At 34.0% G+C, this 20,586-nt stretch overlaps 1 protein-coding gene across 6 annotated transcripts in view; it reads left to right on the top strand.

The window, feature by feature from the left end:
* Window positions 1–20,586, top strand: part of ROBO1 (roundabout guidance receptor 1) — an 813,755-nt gene that overhangs the window by 653,714 nt on the left and 139,455 nt on the right. For all 6 annotated transcript variants that reach the window (XM_063703935.1, XM_063703932.1, XM_063703934.1 and 3 more), the window contains exon 3: window positions 10,470–10,627. In XM_063703935.1, the coding sequence (XP_063560005.1) occupies window positions 10,470–10,627 (158 nt within the window). The remainder of the gene's footprint in view (window positions 1–10,469; window positions 10,628–20,586) is intronic.

Raw genomic sequence — 20,586 nt, 5'->3', positions numbered from 1 at the left:
TTAAAAAATATGTGTGTCTTTATGAAAATAAAAGATGAAAACATCTGTTTCAGGTTGTAATCCTGTGTGTTCGATCACTCATCGTGCAACCTTGAGTCCTTCCATTACCTATGTATCTTCATTTGCAACTGCGAGTGGGAGTGGAAGTAGGGAAGGTTGTACTAAGATTAAAGTTGTGATTCTCAGCCATGCGCAGCGGCTCATGCCTTTAATCGCACCACTTTGGGAGGCTGAGGCGGGTGGATCACGTGAGGTCAGGGGTTTGAGACCAGCCTGGCCAACATTGCAAAACCCTGTCTCTACTAAAAGTACAAAAATTAGCTGGGCATGGTGGTGCTTGCCTGTAATCCCAGCTACTTGGGTGGCTGAGGCAGGAGAATCAGTTGAACCCAGAAGGCGGAGGTTGCAGTGAGTTGAGATTGTGGATTGTGCCGCTGCATTTCAGCCTGGGTGACAAAAGTGAAACTGTCTCAAAAAAAAAAATAAAAATAAAAAAGTTATGATTCTATGTGAGCTGTTATGCACATTATGTTGTTGTTGTTTTTTACTGTGACTTTTGAGCCTTTTCTTCAGGACCACTAGACCTGAACTCTTCTGCAGGATAGCCCAAGGTGGAAAAGTAAAATAGTGTCTCCTTTGTTTTGCATATTAGACTTTTATCTAAAATTTCAATTAAACAAAGCATGCTATGAAATACACACACATACACACATGCACACACGCACACACAAAGGAGAGAGAAAAATTCTGAAATAAGTGCCCTGAAAGCAGAGACTGTCTCGTTTATCTTACTAGCTACCATCACCAAATATAGTGTGTTGTACTTTTATTGAATGAATGATTAAGTGAATCACAAATAAAATCCATAAGATTTTTGGGATTCAGTGTAATTGCAGGGAATTTTACATATGCTTTACATATGTGAAAGTGAAATGCTGTTAACTTTTTGTGCATTCCAATTGTAGAATAATATTTAATATGTTATTAGTTCTTGTGTCCTTAAATATTGATATATCATATCCTTTAGTGTGTTATTCATTTTATTGTTATTGATTTAATATGTTATTGAGCTTAATTTATGGCAGTCCTTGGAAATGACCCATGTTTTGAGTTATTTTCATTTTCCAATCAAAATAACTGAGTGTTTTTTGTTTTGTTTTGTTTTGTTTTTACCATAATTTGGTGCTTAGTGTTACCATCACAGTATATCAATGACTAGCGGTCATGTATGTCACGTATCTGTATTATACATACATATATATATAATCCACATATGTTGTATATATACATTTATAAACTTAGAATGTATCAGATGTATTTGAGTTTTTCAGTTAAAAAATACATGATATGGATCAAACTAGATTAAAATTTGTCATCCCCAAAATTAAAGTATGAATTCATTGATCAGTGAATATTATCAGTTAGCAAATAAGATTTGAAATATGGCAGCATATAGACCCAAATAGCTCAAAATCAAGGGCTGAATTTAAAGCCATAATATTTTTTAACCAATGAAACAATTTTCATATCAGACTCTATACTCTCAAATCATGTTTTAAATTTTTTAAAAAATAAGGATATCTTTGGTTTTGTTGTTCCTCCTCATAGAAGGATTTACTTATATATTGTCTACCTATTCTCCTGTACCTTGAAAATGGCGTGATCAGTTACTCAGATTAGAAGCCTGGGTGTTATTATTAATGTCTTTCTCTGTCAACTTCAGCCCTTCAATAAACCATTTTGATTTTTGCCAACAAAATGTACCTCCAATCTGTCACTATTGTGTCAAATCTGGTATCATAATGATGGTATAAAACCATCACCATTTTACCTGTAATTACTTCAGTAGCCTTCTAATTGGTCTCTATACTTCCTTTTTTGTTTGTTTATTTTTTTGAAACAGGGTCTGGCTCTGTTGCTCAGGCTGGAGTGCAGTAGTGCAATCATGTCTCAAAGTGGCCTCAATCTCCCAGGCTCAAGCGATCCTCCTACCTCAATCTCCCCACTAGCCAGAACCACTGGTGAGCACCACCATGCCTGGCTAATTTTGTACATTTTGTTTTTTGTAGAGACAGTGTCTCACTATGTTTCCCAGGCTGGTCTCCAACTCCTGGGCTCAGGCCATCCTCCAGCATCTGCCTCCAAAATGCTGGGATTATGCGCTGAGCCACCACACCTGGCCTCCACATCCATTATTACTTCCCTCTCCATTTCATTCACAGAGCAGCTAGAGTGAACACTGAAGTATGAGAATTTCATTATAACACTATTTTGCTTAAGACTCCAGTGGCTTCTCATTGGAATTAAAATAAAACCTTACCCTTGCTCATGGCTGCTGTGCTTAGCAAATCTGGTCCCTGTCGTCCCTACCAAGCTTGTCTTGTTTTGCTCTCCACTGGTCCCACTACACGGCATCCAAGGCTTTTCCAGTGTACCAGGATTTTTCCTCACCTGAAGTATTTCCTGTGCCTGCAATGCACTTCCCGAGGATAAGTTTTACTCATTACTCAGGCTTCACCTTAACTGTTACTTCCTTACTATTCCCTCACCTCCAATCTAAATTATGTTTCTCATTATTCTCTCACACAGCATCCTATACCTTCCTTCATGACATGTATCACAATTATAGTTGTATATGTATGTGTTTATTTGAATATGTGTGTCTACCTCCCTATACCCCAAGCACTACAACTATAGAACTCCTGACAATGCAAGCCACCATTTAAAATCTACTACTTAGCATATTGGAAAGTGTAGTAAACATTTACTGGATACCTCCTGTGTCTTGGATGTTGTCCTGGGCACTGGAAATACTAGGGGATAATCACAAATTCCCTGTTCTCATGGAGCTGACCTTCAGATACAAAGAGCCAGGCAATAAATACAGAAGCATATTTCTTTGATTGAGGACTCTTGCTGCAAGGCTACATAAAAAGTTGGATTTTACAAAAGAAAGAATGCATGCTTGTCTTGCCCTAATCAGGGTCCCGTAGCTCAGATATCCTCATTTTGTCTGTGTTTTTTTAACCCTGCCAGGCTACTCCTGAGTGTGACTTTTGCTCTGGCACTTTAAAACCCTCATCAATGGCATTCTTTGTCCTCCTTTCCATTTGTACTGGCAGCTGAGAAATTTGGCAATTCCTTACATAGTGACTAATAGCAATACTTCTTTGCAGATGTAATGCACCATATAAATGGCAAGTCCTGTATAAACATTAAATAATTAGCTTTCATAATAACCCTATCAAGATAGAGTATAAAACTCTCTGTTCTTTATGGAAATAACTGAGTCATTGTGAACGTACCTGTTAAAATCACAGAATAGTGAAAGAATCTGTGTTGTGATTCTGACATTCTAGACTTCTGTTTCTGATTCATAAATAAACACATCTACAAATATTACTGTATAAAATGATGTCCTGTAAAAAGTGAACTTTTAAAATAAATCTATCATTTATAGGTTATTTTAAAGTGTATAAAATGCAAACATACAGTAAATTACTGACTTTAAGTTAGAACATATGATTTTAGCCATTTGACTTACTTTGGTGATACATTTTAAAATGATCTACCAGACTTTCAAGTCCACTGAATATTAACTATTTAAATGTTGATTCTAATGAGAACACATGGACACAGGTTGGGGAACAACACACATCAGGGCCAGTTGAGGGGCGGAGAAGGGCAAGGGGAAGGAGAGCATTAGGACAAATAGCTAATGCGTGTGGAGCTTAAAACCTAGATGTCAGGTCGATAGGTGCAGCCAACCACCATGGCACATGTATACCTATGTAACAAACCTACACACTCTCCACTTGTATCCCAGAACTTAAAGTCAAATTAAAAAAAACAATTGATCCTTACTGATGTACACTTTTCTCTAGAACACATTACAAATTTTAACTGAAACCTACTATGCCAAACTTACCTTCTCTTTGTCCTGAAGACTTAGTGCTGTTGGAATAAGCACTAGGGAGTATTTTGCACGGCAGTACAGGAAGTGTCATTATGGTGTTCATATTTCTGCAAAATGTGAATGTGGTTTAAGCTTGAACCCAATCTGGATGTAATTCTAACAATTAAAAGACCAGAGACAACATGGCCCCATTTCTACAGCCCAGCAGAATGCAGAAACATACAACTGTATTTAAGTTAGCTTGCTTCTCCATCATACAGTATGTAAATAAACAATTTGCTAGTAATTCTTTTTATTCTGGTAATTCTTCTCATTTTATCTGCAGTGCCTTGTGTTCATTCATGTTACGTTGTTATCATATAATGTTGAGAGATATTTGCCATCCATCTGCTATATCAGATTTTCAGAATGTACAATTTTTGAATAAAAGTACTCCTTTCCTAGGTTAGAACAAAGAGTTTTGTCAAATCTTCAAAAGTGCTTCTACCAACATATTTTCTTCCAGGGTCCTAAGCAAAGCATAATTTAAGGTTTAAAAACAAAGTTGCATGATATAAGAAAAATACAAGTAGAAGATGACATAATTATTGTAGAATATTCCTAGATATATTCAATGTCAAATTTTAAAAATTAAATGAGTATCTTTAGGAAACTTTATACAGAATTGATGTTCACGTGCATCTTTTTTAGAAACAAATTCCTTAGCTTTAGAAGATGGTGTTGTAAGATGGACAATATTTGATGGAATATTATTTTACTTGTTATTATTTTAGTTTTCCTCTTCAATGGTTTATCTTTCTGTACATTTATCCTTTTGTTGGAATCTTTTTTAAAGTTTGGAATTATTTAATAAATATTAAGAAATTTTTCATACATTTGTACAAAGAACAGCACTTCGTTCTTCTGGGCAATGCTGTCAGCTAAAAAGTAAGACTGCAAATAGTTATAGAAGACTTTATGATATGCTTTCTGATCCAGCCTTCAAAATTTATCTCTTAATTCAAAATAACCTGCAATAAGACCCTATTTTATTACTGTTTCCCAAAAAGGGGAATATTAATGTTTTTTGACAGACGTCAACATTTTACATATACTTCACTGCAAGGAAGATACAAGAGTTATAGCACAGCTGCCAGACACAAAGTATGTGCTCAGTGCAGATGTGTTAAATGAAAGAATGATAGTTATTTTGATATTAAATTACACTTATTTACATCAGCATGACATTGGTGTTCAGACAGGGAACTAGGAGTGTCATAAAAGTAAGTAATATTTTCTGTACTCAAAATTAAAGACTATGTATGTGAGTAGTAATTTTGAAAACAATTAAAATGGTACATGGCAACAGAAATGGGTTGCTATTTAGCATTTATAGAGCTGTCTTTATTTACCTCGTCTTTATTTTCTCCTCCAATGCACCTTAGTTTTTAAGGGTTTCATTTTATTTTTTTTCCTAGTTGACAAGAGGTTACTATTTGCTGCAAGATTTCATTGATAAAGTAGTCTTTATCAATGGAAGTAGAAAAAAATAAATCCCAGGACTGCAGAATATCTTCCCCTATTTTTCCCAAGATACCCACTTCTAATTAAATTGCCCATATTTAATTAAAATGCTTCTTAATATACAGCTTTTTCGATCATTTTCTGGTTGAAATATAAAAGGAAGCATTGATAAAAAGTAGCACATCATTTGTGTTATGAATAATGAAATCTAATTCTCAATATTATTCTGAAAATGTAGTGTCCTCTTCCAAGAAAAAAATCTGAAAAAACACAGGAATGCAGAATATATTCAAAGATAGCCATATGATTGTCAGGAGGGAAATTTCTCACTTATGTTACAATAGAATGAGTGTGAAATATTAATTATATCATGATACTTGTGTATTTAGAATTATGAACACTATGTTAAGACCAGATAGGCAGGCAACTTGGTAGAGGAGTGTTCTTTATGTACTGGAGATCTATATTCTAGCTTGGCCACTGCGTCCTACAAATTCCTCACCTGTGAATCAAAACCAATACATTCACTTTGTCATAGACTTGTTATGAGTATTAAATGAATTGTTACTTACTAAGGTTCCTTACACAGTAAATGTTCAATTAGCATCAGCCATTGCTAACATCATTATTATATTGCTGACATTATTATTATTATTATTATTATTTATGTGGCATGCTCCTCTCCCCCTGAGGAGCCTTAATTTATTAATTTCTAAAACAAAAAAGTGCAGATCACACATCTATCAGGCCCCTAACCGCACTGAGATTCTATGATTCATGAAGGTAAAGGCATTGTATGTAGTTCACAAATATTCACAATAAGTTGTTCACATTTCACTTGAGCACTTGAGCCTACCAAGATTGGATAGTGGTGAGACTGTAGCGCAGTGATGCACAATCGCCATAAGTCAAGCCTTTTGCAATAATAAAGTGAATTTATTGGAAATACAATGGATTAGATAGAACAATTGCATTTTTACATTACAATAGTCACGTGGTAAACAAGCAAAACAACAAAAAATAATGCTTCACTGGGAATCAGAATACCTGGGTTTTCTTCTGGTCTCCTTCTCGTAAATAACACAAGCAAAGCCTCCTGGGACTTGGTTGTCTCTGTTTATGGGATTGATTATATGTTGTCAAAGATCTCTGCCCATTCTGTAATGTTATGTTTCAGTTCTAAAATTTCCTGAATGCACTTAAAGACTGTTTTGCAAGTAGTAAAGTCTCCATATTACTTGGAACACTTTCTGTTTAACTTTTTTTATTCTGCTTTGATTCCTATCTTAATATTACCCAGATAAGTTGCAAAGACACCACTGAATTTTAGAATTCTTTTCTGAAAACGTGTTTACTTATTTTGAGAATTGTGTTAAAATTGATGTAAAGTTTTCAAAAGGTGGTGATTATATGCTTTGTTATGTTTTGTACAATTAGTGAACTTTTTTATTTTATTTATTTATTTATTTATTTATTTATTTATTTATTTATTTATTTTTGAGATGGAGTCTCGCTGTGTAGCCCAGGCTGGAGTGCAGTGGCATGATCTTGGCTCACTGCAAGCTCCACCTCCTGGGTTCACACCATTCTCTTGCCTCAGCCTCCTGAGTAGCTGCGACTACAGGTGCCCGCAACCAAGCCCGGCTAATTTTTTGTATTTTTAGTAGAAACGGGGTTTCACCGTGTTATCCAGGATGGTCTCGATCTCCTGACCTCGTGATCTGCCTGCTGGCCTCCCAAAGTGCTGGGATTACAGGCGTGAGCCACTGCGCCCGGCCCAGTGAACCATTTTTTTAAAGAAAAAACCTTCTAGGATTCAAATATTTAATGAAATGTATGTTTCCTCTAATTTAATAGAATAAAAAAAATGAAATGCTGTTGAGTTAAATTATATGTACCAAACTATACACATAAAATAAAACTACACAAATATGAAAGAAACATTATATTGCTACAATCTTAGAGGGAACTCTGATTTAATACTCTTTTAGGTGATATCTACTTGGATACACTGTGCATGCTACTTGCTCTTTTCAAATTAATATTAGACCTTTTTGACAATTCCAAATTAAAATTTTCATACTATTCAAATCAAGAAACATTAAAAATATATATACTTTGGTTAATAGAAATGTTAAAGGAGAAAAGGAGAAGCTTTTCAAAAGATTTATCTGGGAATACTTATGGATGCTTTTGGTTTTTCTGCCAAAATGCTGCGAATCATTTGAATTTCATTTTTATTGTGATGACTTAAGTGTACACATGAATTTTGAAAACTGGACAGTTTAACTAAAAGTTTCATATAGTTTTATAAGGTGGCACCATATTATTTTCCCCCAAAAGGAAATCTTTGGGATAAGTATAAGAAAGAAAAATTAGTTTTGGAAGAGAGAAGAAAAATATTAAATTCATAACTTTATGCAGAATTGCCATAGTTATGGGCAACACTGAAGTTTTATGCTTTACAGCTGCAAAAATAATCACATGAGCATTATCTAAGCAACAGTTTTTAATGGATTACATTTTGTTAGTTTTTCATTATATATTATAAAAGGCCAAATAACATAGTAAATATTAAAAAAAAACTTGATTTATCTGACTTAGACCTTTGATATTTCTGCAAGATATTTTATTATTCATTGGTTTGAGAAATGATTCAGCTTGTAAATAAGATATAGCATTACCAAATTGGTTTTAAGGTTGCCACAGAGAAAAATTGTGCATATTGTTTACTTTTATTTGAAAAGTATTTTACTTTTGGGTGTTTCAAAGGTGTTAACCTTTTCAGAGGTGTTATCATTGATTAATAATGTGATCCAGCAAAGGCACATACTGCCTGTCAAGGTCAATCCATTTGCTTTTTCTGCAGGCCTTATATTTTATTTGTGTTACATTCTTAACACCTAATAATAATACAAGCTTATAAATAGTGAAAGTCTTTATACTCTGTACTTTTATTATGTGGTAACAGTAGCTGGAGTTTTCAGTTTAACAAGGTTTACCTTTGTGTCTATATATTTTATTAATACTGAATAGTATTGAAGTTAGAATTTAAACAGTTTGGCGAGATCAGATTTATTTTGCTTTTCCTTTTACTGTTCTTTCCAAAGATAAGAAAGAAAGTCTTCTCTTTGAAGCAGTATTTTCCAAATATTAACATAGTCATGCCGTGCCCAAGTTGTCTTAATATTCAGATTAAAAAATGGGGATTTTTTTCATGGATGTGATAACTTTCTCGAATGGATACATCTAGTTGGTTGGAATTGAGGAAGGAAAAAATTTAAACTGGTTTGAGGTTTTGAAAAAAAGTTTTAGAGTGATTTTTGAAAGAACAGCTTGAGCATAAGTTTTTTACACTGTAGTACTTCATCCATGAAAGCACTTTTAAATGCCAGTGGAATGGAAAGACGTCCATTCCAGTATAAAATTATAGTAATAAATATTAAATTCAAATATTCTTTTAAAAATTCAATAGGATTTATTTATTTATTTATTTATTTATTTATTTATTTATTTATTTATTTGAGACAGAGGCTGGCATGCAATGGCACAATCTCAGCTCACCACAACCGCCACCTCCTGGGTTCTAGCAATTCTCCTGCCTCAGCCTCCCGAGTAGCTGGGATTACAGGCATGCATCACTATGCCTGGCTAATTTTGTATTTTTAGTAGAGACAGGGTTTCTCCATGTTGGTCAGGCTGGTCTCAAACTCCTGACCTCAGGTAATCCGCCCTCTTTGGCCTCCCAAAGTGCTGGGATTATAGGCGTAAGCCACCACACCCAGCCCAATTCAATAGGTTTTAAAAGATAAATAACATTTATCAATCCAAATCTGTGCACTTAACATACTAATAAACATTTTCAGTACCATGTTGAATTAGGTTACCAAAATGGTTCACATTCTATTACACATCAGATCAAGGAAAGCAGGGTGGAGGAACGATAACTATTGGACTTTGTACTGAAGTATATATATGTTCATCCCTCTTTTGTGAAAAGGGAAGCAAAAGTATTAAATAGTTATGTTCAAGATTGCATGTCTAGTATACAACAGAGTTGTATTTAAGACTAACATGCCACATAATTCATGATTTCTTGATGTTATCAAGATACTGGGGACAATTTTACTGTATGAGCTATTTTTGGAATATGTATTTGGTTTCTTTTCCACATTTAATTCTAACAGTTACAAAATACTGCTTGTTTTACAGTATGTTAATATTATATTAGTATCCAGTTGAGATTACAATAGTGAATTGTTTCTTCCTCCACAGTATGGGACTAATGTTAGTAGTGCAATTAGAATTAATAATATCTCTCATTCTGAATAGGTTAAGGATTTAATGAGATAGTATACACAAAAAAACAACAAAAACATAGAACATAAAAGTGATGCTGTTGGTAGCACTGCTGTTATCCATATTGGTGCCTTCTAACATTCTCAGTAATCATGGAAAAACACAATGAGTTTCAATGTAGTGGCTTTGTAGATATGTTTAAAGTTTTTATAATGAGCATATTTAAATTATGATGATTATATAACCTTATACATTAATTTTATATATTTATAAAATATTGTTCAATTAAATTCATGCTTAGAAGTATCTTATTTTTTTCTTTTAATATTTAGCTTTGCATGTATATGTAATTCATTTAATTATAGAAAGCATTATCCTGTGGCATCATATAGATAAAAGGAGGATTCAGTAATATTGGTTAGCACATGGCTGAGAAAAACGTAGGCAGCAGGCAGAAAAGAAATGCAAGTTAAAGATGAGCCAAATGCTAACTGTGAGGGCACTAAGCAGCGGAATACACACGCCTGCTGGCCTCTGAAGAATATCAAATTATCCTTCCTGTGTATGTTTAAGGTCAAATATCTTTATTAAATTGCAGATGTCTATAAGTAGATATAGATTCTTAAAGCTGTATTGCAAGAGCTATTAGTGGTAGTTTATTATAATTATAATAAATGTCTCCTGCTGAAGTTCAGAGATTAGGACTGTATCTATCACTTTTGAGTATAATGATTTAATCTTGTTCCTACAGTACTTCGGGATGACTTCAGACAAAACCCTTCGGATGTCATGGTTGCAGTAGGAGAGCCTGCAGTAATGGAATGCCAACCTCCACGAGGCCATCCTGAGCCCACAATTTCATGGAAGAAAGATGGCTCTCCACTGGATGATAAAGATGAAAGAATAACTGTGAGTATTTAATTCAACAGCAGAGGACATTTGTTGGTCTAACTGTGTGCATCTTTACCAAAGAAAAAAGAGAAAAATGAAGTAGATTATTTTCAATAAAGGCTTGCGTCAGCTCCCATGTTCAGCTTTTCTTTTAAAAAATATATATTTCAATTCTTTCTGTGTTGACATGAAAGTAAGTAAGGAAAATTCATGGTGTTTAGAGATCAGTAAAAGAAAAACTATAATTCCTGTTTTAGTGTCTCAGAGTTAACACTTTTATGTATGACTTAATTATTGTCGTAACTCAAAGCTTATAAAATTTCCATGTGTTATAGTAAAAACTGTTTATTAAAGAAAATCTGTTATTTAGTATGTTTCCAGAAGGCCTCTTAAGCCACTTCAGGATGTTTTTATGTTTTTTTTCTCATTTTTAAAAGTACTTTTCTGTTCTATAGTGTTCAATATTGTTTCTGAAAAATAAAATCTTATTTTGAAAGGTGGTTAATGGTGAATTTATCTCAATATAAAATGAAGTCATATGATGAGATTATTGGATTTCAAATTCCTGCTCTGATGTAAGAAATTATATGTGATTTGTATGAAGTCAAGATGCGTTTTCTTCTTGACAGCCATGATTCTATATGACTTCTTTGCTTGTTTTGTCTTGGAAGATGTTGGCTAAAGCACCTCAGTCACCAAGCCCTCATTGATTTTGTGGTTGTTCAATATTTCCCTTTACGATTCTCTTTGTTCAGCATGCACTGATATCTGTCCATTGTGAATTCGCTGGTCAAGATTTAAAGTTCCCTAGGAGAATGTATGTGTGAGGAAAAGGTCACTGCTGAAGATGTACAAGAGCAAAGTTATAATGTAGACCGCACAACCTAATTAGTAGTTGCACTGTTTCTGAGCACCTGGTTAGTAGATTAGCTTGGAAAAAATTAATAGTGAGAAAAGTAGAGAAGGTTGTGTTAGACCAGGTGTTAGAGACCTTGAAAGAAAATTAAGCATTTTTTTTCATGTAAATCTGAATTAGAATGAGTCTCCCAAAGGATTTCTGTAATTCTTGGGATTGGTGTGAGGATGACATGGTTCTGCTCATAAGAGGTGCTGCAGAGTCACATGACAAAAGTAACTATATGGGGAAACATTGGTTTTTGGAAATGAAGTCAAGAAAGAGCATGGGAGAAACAGAGTGAAGAAACAAATGCTTTTCTTGTTAGTGATAACAGATTCCTTTTGGATTCATGTACAATGAAGGTAAGAATACTTTGCCCTTAAAAATATATTCTAGATCATTTAATGACCATTATCTATAATTCCTCTTTCCCTTCCTTACTGATTCAAACACATTAAAACCATTATCATCCCTGACTTTCCCTCATGCCTTTCCTGATAACCTATTCATGTTTAATATAAGTTAGTGACAAAAATCTTTTTTTTTTTTTTGAGACGGAGTCTTGCTCTGTCACCAGGCTGGAGTGCAGTGGCATGATCTCGGCTCACTGAAACCTCTGCCTCCTGGGTTCAAGCGATTCTCCTGCCTCAGCCTCCTAAATAGCTGGATTACAGGCATGCACCACCACACCCAGCTAATTTTTGTATTTTTAGTAGAGATGAGGTTTCACCATGTTGGCCAGGATGGTCTCGATCTTCTGACCTCATGATATGCCTGCCTTGACCTCCCAAAATGCTGGGATTACAGGCATGAGCCACCATGCCCGGCCAACAAAATTCTTAGCCCTGGAGATGCAACTTGATCAAAACTCAGTGAGTGTTCTGCTGGAGCTTACATTTTATGAGTGCGTATACAGACAAAACCAAAATAAATAAGTGTAATATACAGTAAATTAAACTATAATAAATCCTATAAAAATAGAGAAAGTATACAGACAAAAACCAAAATAAATAAGTGTAACATACAGTAAGTTAAACTATAGTAGGTCCTATTAAAAATAGTGAAGAGGTAGATGAATTCATTAGGGTTCAGGTGGGATTGAAATTTTAAATAGGCTGATTAGAGAGAATGCCTCACATAAAAACCTCAAAAAATTGATGGAATGAACTATACAAGTGTCTGGAAAAAGGGTATTCTAGGCAGATAAAATATTAAATAGAAGAACCCTAAGGTGGGGTATACCTAACGCATTCACTAGAGAGTGAAAAATCAGTGTTGGTTGAACAGAATGAGTAAAGATTTATAGGAGATACAATCAGGGGGTAGCCTTTTTAAAAAGGCTATGAATTTAATAATTGTCCAACTGCATAGGCTCTTACAGGTGTTGTAGATAGTTTGGCTTTTCTTCTAAGTAAGGTGGGAAGCCTCTGCTCTCTTGAGAACACACTGAAACGTGGCAATGGTAGAGGCAGGGAGACCCACTAAGAGCTCTCAGGGTAATCTGGGTAAGAGACAAATGGTGGTTTGAACCAGGCTGTTAGGATGGGGAGGTAGTGAGGAGTGGCTAGATTCTGGATATACTACAAAGCAATAGCCAACAGAATTTGCTAACAGACTGGATGTATTTGTGAGCAAAAGGGAAAAGTCAAGGACCTCCTAATTAATTGGCCTGTTCAACTGAAATGGTATAGTTGCCATTAACTGAGATGCCATAGATTATAGGGGAAGATTTGGGATGGGAAGTATCAGGAGCTTAGTTTTAGACATGGTAATTTTGAAATGCTTATTGGATATCCAAGTATAATTGTCAAATAGGCAGTTGGATACATGAGTCAGAAATTCAGAATTGAGGTTGAGGTTGGAGAAAAAATTACATCGTGGTAGGCATACAAGTACTCATTACTATGCAGTTCTCCTGTCCTGGCGGATGAAACACTCTACTTCCCAGCTTTTTTGCTGTCCGGCAGACCTGTTTGAGTTTTTCAGCTTCATGGGTTGTGAGTGAAAATTAAAGAAATTAAATACTAGTGGTTTAAATACTCCAGTACTCTCTTTACCACTCTGCAACCAAGGAAGCTACTTGTCTTATTTAGGTAGTGCAGCTGCAACGTGGAAGACACCCTGAGACACTGAGCCCCTGAGTTATGTGTAGAACTTTCTACCCCACACCTGTCGTCTCAAGATGGACATGTAAAATGAATGAGAAATAAATCTTTGTTGATTAAGTCACTGAGGATTTTTTAGCACATATAGCATAGCATATCCTGATGAATATAGGAGTCATCAGTTCTTACATGTTATTTAGAACAGGAGACTGCAATCACCAAGGGAATGATTGCAGATTGAAAGGCAAAGCGGTTCAATGCTTAGTTCTCATGGAGAAGAGGCAGAAAGGGCAGTGGAAACTGAGAGGGAGCAGTCACTGAGAAAGGAGGAGAATTAGAAGGGCCGCCAAGTAAAGACGATTTGAAGGAGGTGTCGGTGACTGAGTCTAAATTACAGCTGGTAGATGGAGTAATGATGAGGATTAAGAATTCACCACTGGATTTAACAACTTGGTAAGCAGTCATAAATGACCTTGACAAGAGCCGTTTCAGGGGAGGGGTGGGGGTTCAAACCTCACTGAACAGTTCAAGACAGACTGGAAAGATCAAAACTAGACACAGAGCATAGACGACTCTTTTTAATGTCATGTTCCATACACTAGATAAAAAATAATGGTGGTTGTAGTCTTGCATTTTGAAAGATCTCAGTTAATTTTAAAGGTTATATTTTGTGTGTATGCTTGTGTATGTGTTAATTTTTTGTGATATTCACCGTTTAAAATCACTATAATAAATTTGATTTTTAAAAATTCTTGGAACTCCCTGATGTATCATATAGTGAACTAGATGACATTTTATTGCTTATGCCAAAATATTTAATTTATTATAGAATCTTCATTTACTTTTGCTGTCTAAGGGGATGCTGTCCTCTAATTAAAGAGCACCAGTTCCCCTATGCCATCAGTAGCTTCTAGTCAATGTAAGAACCACCTACAACAAGGAATCAAACAGTTTGAAGTTGTAAAAACCTATGACTATGAAATGATGCCAAGATGTTAATATATAAATAACTTTTAAATCATTTACATGCTGCCAAAATGATGATCCATGATGGTGTTCCATATGCTAGGAAGTTGTAACATCTGAAAGTTTTACTATTTCTAAGACCATCTGTGTGTTTTGTATAAATTATGACTGTGGAACTGATAAAACACTGGAGGTAAAAAGCACATTTATCCATTTGGGAAAAGGAATACATTAAAAATCAGCAGTTTGGGTTCAAAATCACTGATCTTATGTAGATCATAATTGTTTTTGTTTTATTTTCTTCCTTTAAGCAAAACTGAAATTGAATAATTAAAACAAAAACTTAGAACATAAACAGAATACATGACATTATTTCCAGTTCTGTTTTTTAATAGTGAAAATAAATTCTTAAAACATGTTGGTTATTAGTCATTGTACGTGATTCTTCTTTCCTAAGCTTTGTATTCAAATGAGTGTTTTCATCTCTATTGTTAATGTACTTTGCCAAATGTGCTGAGTGCAGATGAACAGAAGATTAAAGCACATAATATCGTTATGAAAGACAATTGAAGATTGCATGCTTATTGCTACAGTTTTGGTTATAGGAATTTCTAGAGTTCTTTAATGTGGTGGCTTTCTTTGTTGAAAATTTAAAGTACACCTCTCCCAGCTGTGAGAACAAAGACACACCCTACAAAAAGGGGAAATATGTAGTTGAATTATAGCTGCACCTGTATTTTTTTCAAGTTCTTAATTCATTTCTTCTTACATTGACCTGGATTCTGAGCCAAATTTTAGATCCAGGATGATTATAAACCAGGAATATATAAATAACATTTTCTTATTCTCTTACATGATAGGAGAGTCTTTTAGAACTTTTTTGGCACATATTTCTTAGAATCATTTGAAAGAGGCCTTAAATGATGTTTGTCTCTAGTGTTCTTTCTTTTCTAGACATTAGTATTTATATTTAAGAGTCAGAAATAAAAGTAGTTTAACTGGTAGGCTAGATTAAATTGATTTACTTCATGTGTTTGAGACTTAATCATATCCATCATTGTTAATAAATGAAATTTTCTTATACAGATGAATCGGAGGACTAAAGTGTTCTTTTGGATGTCTTTGAAAATACCTCACAAAGAGCGATTTTTAAAAATTTCACTGCTTTTTAGAAATATTGCATTTAAGTTCAAGATACTTTATTAGGGTGGAAAAAAGAAAATACTAAGATTGGGAAAAAGCTAACACCAAGTATTGAAAAAATAATTATTTTGTTCAATCTAAAAACTAAAATTGCCTTCCTCATTAAGGAAAAAGTTAAAACATTTAAAGTAGACAACACAAATATTTTCCTAGATTAAGTTTGTTTTAAAATTTGCCACTTATTCTATGTTTGTTTTCTTAGACAATTTTAATATTTTTATCTCAGCAAAAAAGTAAGTTTGTTATAAATTAGCATAGTTTCTTTGGGTCACAGACAATTGCACCGAGTTCCAGGCATCAATTTCTCATACTTTGTATTGGATTTCTATAAAATGAACATGGTGGTAGCTGCAGGAATTGCAGGCATAGAGATGAAATTGATGATCTCTTATGGAGGATGGCTTATAAATAAAACTTATTTAATTGACTATTACAAGCATAAAAACAAATGTGCTTATGAAATAAAATATTAAGGTATTTAATAGTACCTAGGTGATAACTGATGAGACAAGAGCAACTGTATAGTTTATCTTAATATATGTTAAAAATAAGATCATAAATCAATACCATTATACTAACAGAAAATGATACTTTTGTGTATTTACATGAGATCTGCTAATTGACAAGTAGTAATTAAACCTTTTGTTTTAGATTAGTAAATGAATATTTACAGAAACAATAGTAAATGTTCAATATCTGTACATAGTATATATGATATGTTTATTGAATATTACAAGTTAGGATTTAAGGCCTTGTATTTAGCTCTTCTGCATAAGTGTGTCATGAAAGTCAATTGAAAAAAGTTCCTTTTGCCAGGCACGGTGGCTCATGCCTGTAATCCCAGCTCTTTGGGAGGCCAAGGCAGGCAGATCACCTGAGGTCAGAGTTCGAGACCAGCCTGACCAACATGGAGAAACCCCGTCTCTACTCAAAATACAAAAAAATTAGCCAGGCGTCATGGTGCATGCCTGTAATCCCAGCTACTTGGGAGTCTGAGACAGGACAGTCGCTTGAACCCGGGAGGCAGAGGTTGCAGTGAGCCAAGGTCGCGCCATTGCACTCCAGCCTGGGCAACAAGAGTGAAACCCTGTCTCAAAAAAAAAAAAAAAAAAAAAAGAAAGAAAGAAAAAAAAGAAAAAAGTTCCTTTTTAATCTGAAAAATTTTAAATAAAAATTATTTAAATTTATTTAAATTTTATTTTATTAAATTTAAATAAATGTCAATTTTTAGAGAGAATAATAACAACAGCTGTTGCATATTAAGAACTTACTATGTATTATATGTTTTATATCATCTCATTTTATCCACTTGAAAACACAGTGCCTAAGCTATTTTCTTTACATTAGGGTACGCTTATACTTGTCAATTTAGTCTTATGAAGAAGATGAAGAAGAAGGAGATGATGATGATGATAATAGTAAGCACTTATTATAGCACTTGCTGTGTGCCAGGTCCTATTACAAGCACTTTATGTATATTCACCCATTTAATCCTGACAACAATCTTGTCAGATACATACTAAAAGTTCTGCTAATGCAGTCACTACATCTAAATTGGCTGGTTAGGGAAGAGAGGGCAACCAAGGGGGCACTTGCATTTTTTTGACTCATAACATTTTTTATAGGGTCCTATAGATTCTGCAACATATATAACAACTCTGCTATGCTATCAGTGCAAATTTTGACTCAGGATGACAGTATCTCTTAGTTTCCATTATGAAGTACTGTTTTTAATATTCAATGATTTGGAGAGATTAGTTCACAGAATGGAAGTTGTGGTGGTCTTGAAACCAGGGTTTGGCATGTTCAAGAACTAGTCCATATTATGTTCAGTATTGAAATCTATAACATAACAAAGGTTTTTAAGTTTGAAAAATTGAGTAGTTTTTTAAAAGATGGCACAGAAATGGTCAAATTTGGCCAAATATTATAGCTCAGACAACCTAAAATTATTTATTCTGAAGACTAGAAGTCTTACCTAAAAAGATAGTAGAGGTTATCTAAAGAAAACAATTAACTGTCATCATTTGCCATTTAGGAAAAGAAGGATTTATGTTGAAAAGGATATTATAAATCAGTACATTATTCAACTGAATATGCTTTGTAGTTATCAGTCCAAATTCTGAGTTAGCCAGGTTCTAATATCATTAGCTGCACACATTTCAAAAGTTATTGTTGAAAAAAGTAAGCAATTATGAGATATTATATAACAAATGAAAAATTGAGTTAAGTAAAATATCATTAATGTAGTGACTGGGGAATTTTGTATAGATATAATAAAATACAATAAAAACTAACATATTAGCAACACAGTATAAATATTAAGCTCTGCCTAGACTCAATTCTGAAATTTCAAAAATATTTTCTTCATGATAACCTTTGTCGATCATTTATCCCAAATTATTTCATTTTATTAAGAAGAAGAGCTTAAAAGACACTCATCTTTTCACGCTTCAAATTCTTAGCTGGGATGAGCCTTTGTGACTTAAGCATTTTTTAATGACTTATATTATTCCTTGAGATAAGTTATGCTGAGTTGTTTATTCTTCTTCCTACTGTCCTTACAGTAGCATGCCACAAATATTCTCTATGTCTACAACTGTTTTTACTTGATTGAAAAAATAATTTAGATGATGGGGAAAGAATTTGTTTGTAAGATATTTATTTTCATCAAAGCTGTTATCCAATCAGTAACTATTTTTTTCATTTCATCTACTTATTGCATAGCTGAATTAAGATTTTATCCATTCTTCTTTGCAAAAGGTAGAAAAAAATTTACAGCATCAGTATGCTTTAGCATAATGAACAAGTATATTTAGTAGCTTTTTCTTAAGATTTTTACCTTACATAGGAAAACCAACCATTCTGGTTTGCCCAGGATGGTCCTGGTGTTAGAAATGAGAATTCTATTCCCAGGAAATCTCTCAGGTCTGGGAAAATGGGGACAGTTGGTCACTGTAATCCTAGATGGTTTAAATGAATTGTTTTGTGTATGAGTGACATTGAATAACAAATCACATTTATATAAGGTAAGTAAAAAATAGCTAAAATATATAGAAGGGTTTTATCTGTATCGTTTCTTTCAACAGCAATTTAAAGATTTGAAAATCCATAATGAAGATAGGACAACAATTTAGTTATGCAGTAAAAAAACAAAACAAAACCAATAAACCAAAAATAACTATTTAACGCTTCCCATTCCCATGCTGACGAGGTAAAATTATTAGAATGGAGTGAGTCATCAGGTCTTTTCCTAGTCCTTTTCTGCTTCCTGTGTGTCTTTGTAGGTTTCTTTGATTTCCATTGTTGGTGTGATATTTTGGTAAAAAGCAGCTGACTCACATCCCATCCAAATCCCCAGTGCCCTTCAGATCCTTCACAAATTTGGCATTCAGCCCACTCCTTGCCAATTGCTTCCTTTCCCCCCAATTCCCACATGTCTCCTTCCTGCGCCATCTGCTTCTCCTCCCTTCCTTCGATTAGTGCTTTCATCTGCTCTTCCAATTTCTTTCATTGTTCAACGTCTTTTGCTTCCTCTTCCCCTCCTCTCCCCTAGAGGAAATTAACATACTTAATACAGCTGATGTCATAAAGCCTCTTTTCCCTAAGAAGTTAAATTTCTGTTTCTGCAAAATAAATACATAGCTCTGTTGTGTGAAGGCCAAAGGAAACCTGAGTAGTAAACCTGAAATAGATTTTTTTGGGGTTCATCTTACATAAAGTGTCAATGCTTATTATGTATTCTATTTATTTTCCAAAATAAATTTTCTATTTGGGATTTAAATATGGTAAGTCAACACAACTTTATTGTACCAGTCATTGGATTGAATAAATGACTTAAAAATAATTTTTCCTGTCTGTCTTAATTTTCATATTTAATAATTGAAGCACTGGGGATTAGTAGAACAAAGCATAGGCTTGGGCATTATAAGAACACATTATAATTTCAGGTTTCAACACCTATTAAATGCCTGATCTTATGGAAGACATTTGATCTCTATACATTTCATTGTTTCCATCTGTGAAATGAATTGTCTAATCATACCTAGATTAGTTCAGTGTGTCGTTGAGGGAATTCAGCGAGAAAATGCATGTTAAATGTCATTGTAAATGGTGACACACTTAATACCTATTAGTAATGGTGTTCTCTTTATTATTGTTGTTAGTACACCTATTTGAACTCTGAATATATTTAGTCATCTAAATCTTGATGGAAAAGGAAAATCCAAAACTACTCATGCCATAACAATTCCAATTTTCTTCAAGAAGCAAGAAGATGATATAAATGTATGTGAACGAAGATCCAGCTTTCTATCTCCTCTGCCTGTATTTCTATCTATATCTGATTCACCACTGTGAGAATTTTCAGTTGCCACAGAATCACTAGGGGTATTTTGGGTGAACATTATGAGTAAGTAAAGTGTTTAGACTAACACTGAAATTAAGAAACTGATTCAAGTTCTATGTGTACCTTTATTGGGCAATGCTATCATCAACTGGTTATTCCACAGGAGAATTCTGTCCTAATGCCCTAAAGGTACCCACCATGTGTAATGAATCAACTTCTTTCCCATGCATCGAGAACAGTTCTAGTTACATATTATCCTTAGGGGAATTGAGAAATTATGTGATTCAGATGCAAAGTACTGGTTGAGAAAGGCTGGTTTCTCTTCTCAAGGAACATCCTGAAACTTTCCACACACTTGCAATTTTATTTAAATAATTACACATACACTTACCATGTTTGGACCCTGAAACTAGAAAAAAGAAAGCCAAGCATTTTACACCTACCTGTGAAGTCCAAG

This window comes from Gorilla gorilla, chromosome 2 (genome assembly GCF_029281585.2).
Source record: "Gorilla gorilla gorilla isolate KB3781 chromosome 2, NHGRI_mGorGor1-v2.1_pri, whole genome shotgun sequence".
NCBI lineage: Eukaryota > Metazoa > Chordata > Mammalia > Primates > Hominidae > Gorilla > Gorilla gorilla.
This window is presented reverse-complemented; position numbering and strand designations above follow the sequence as displayed.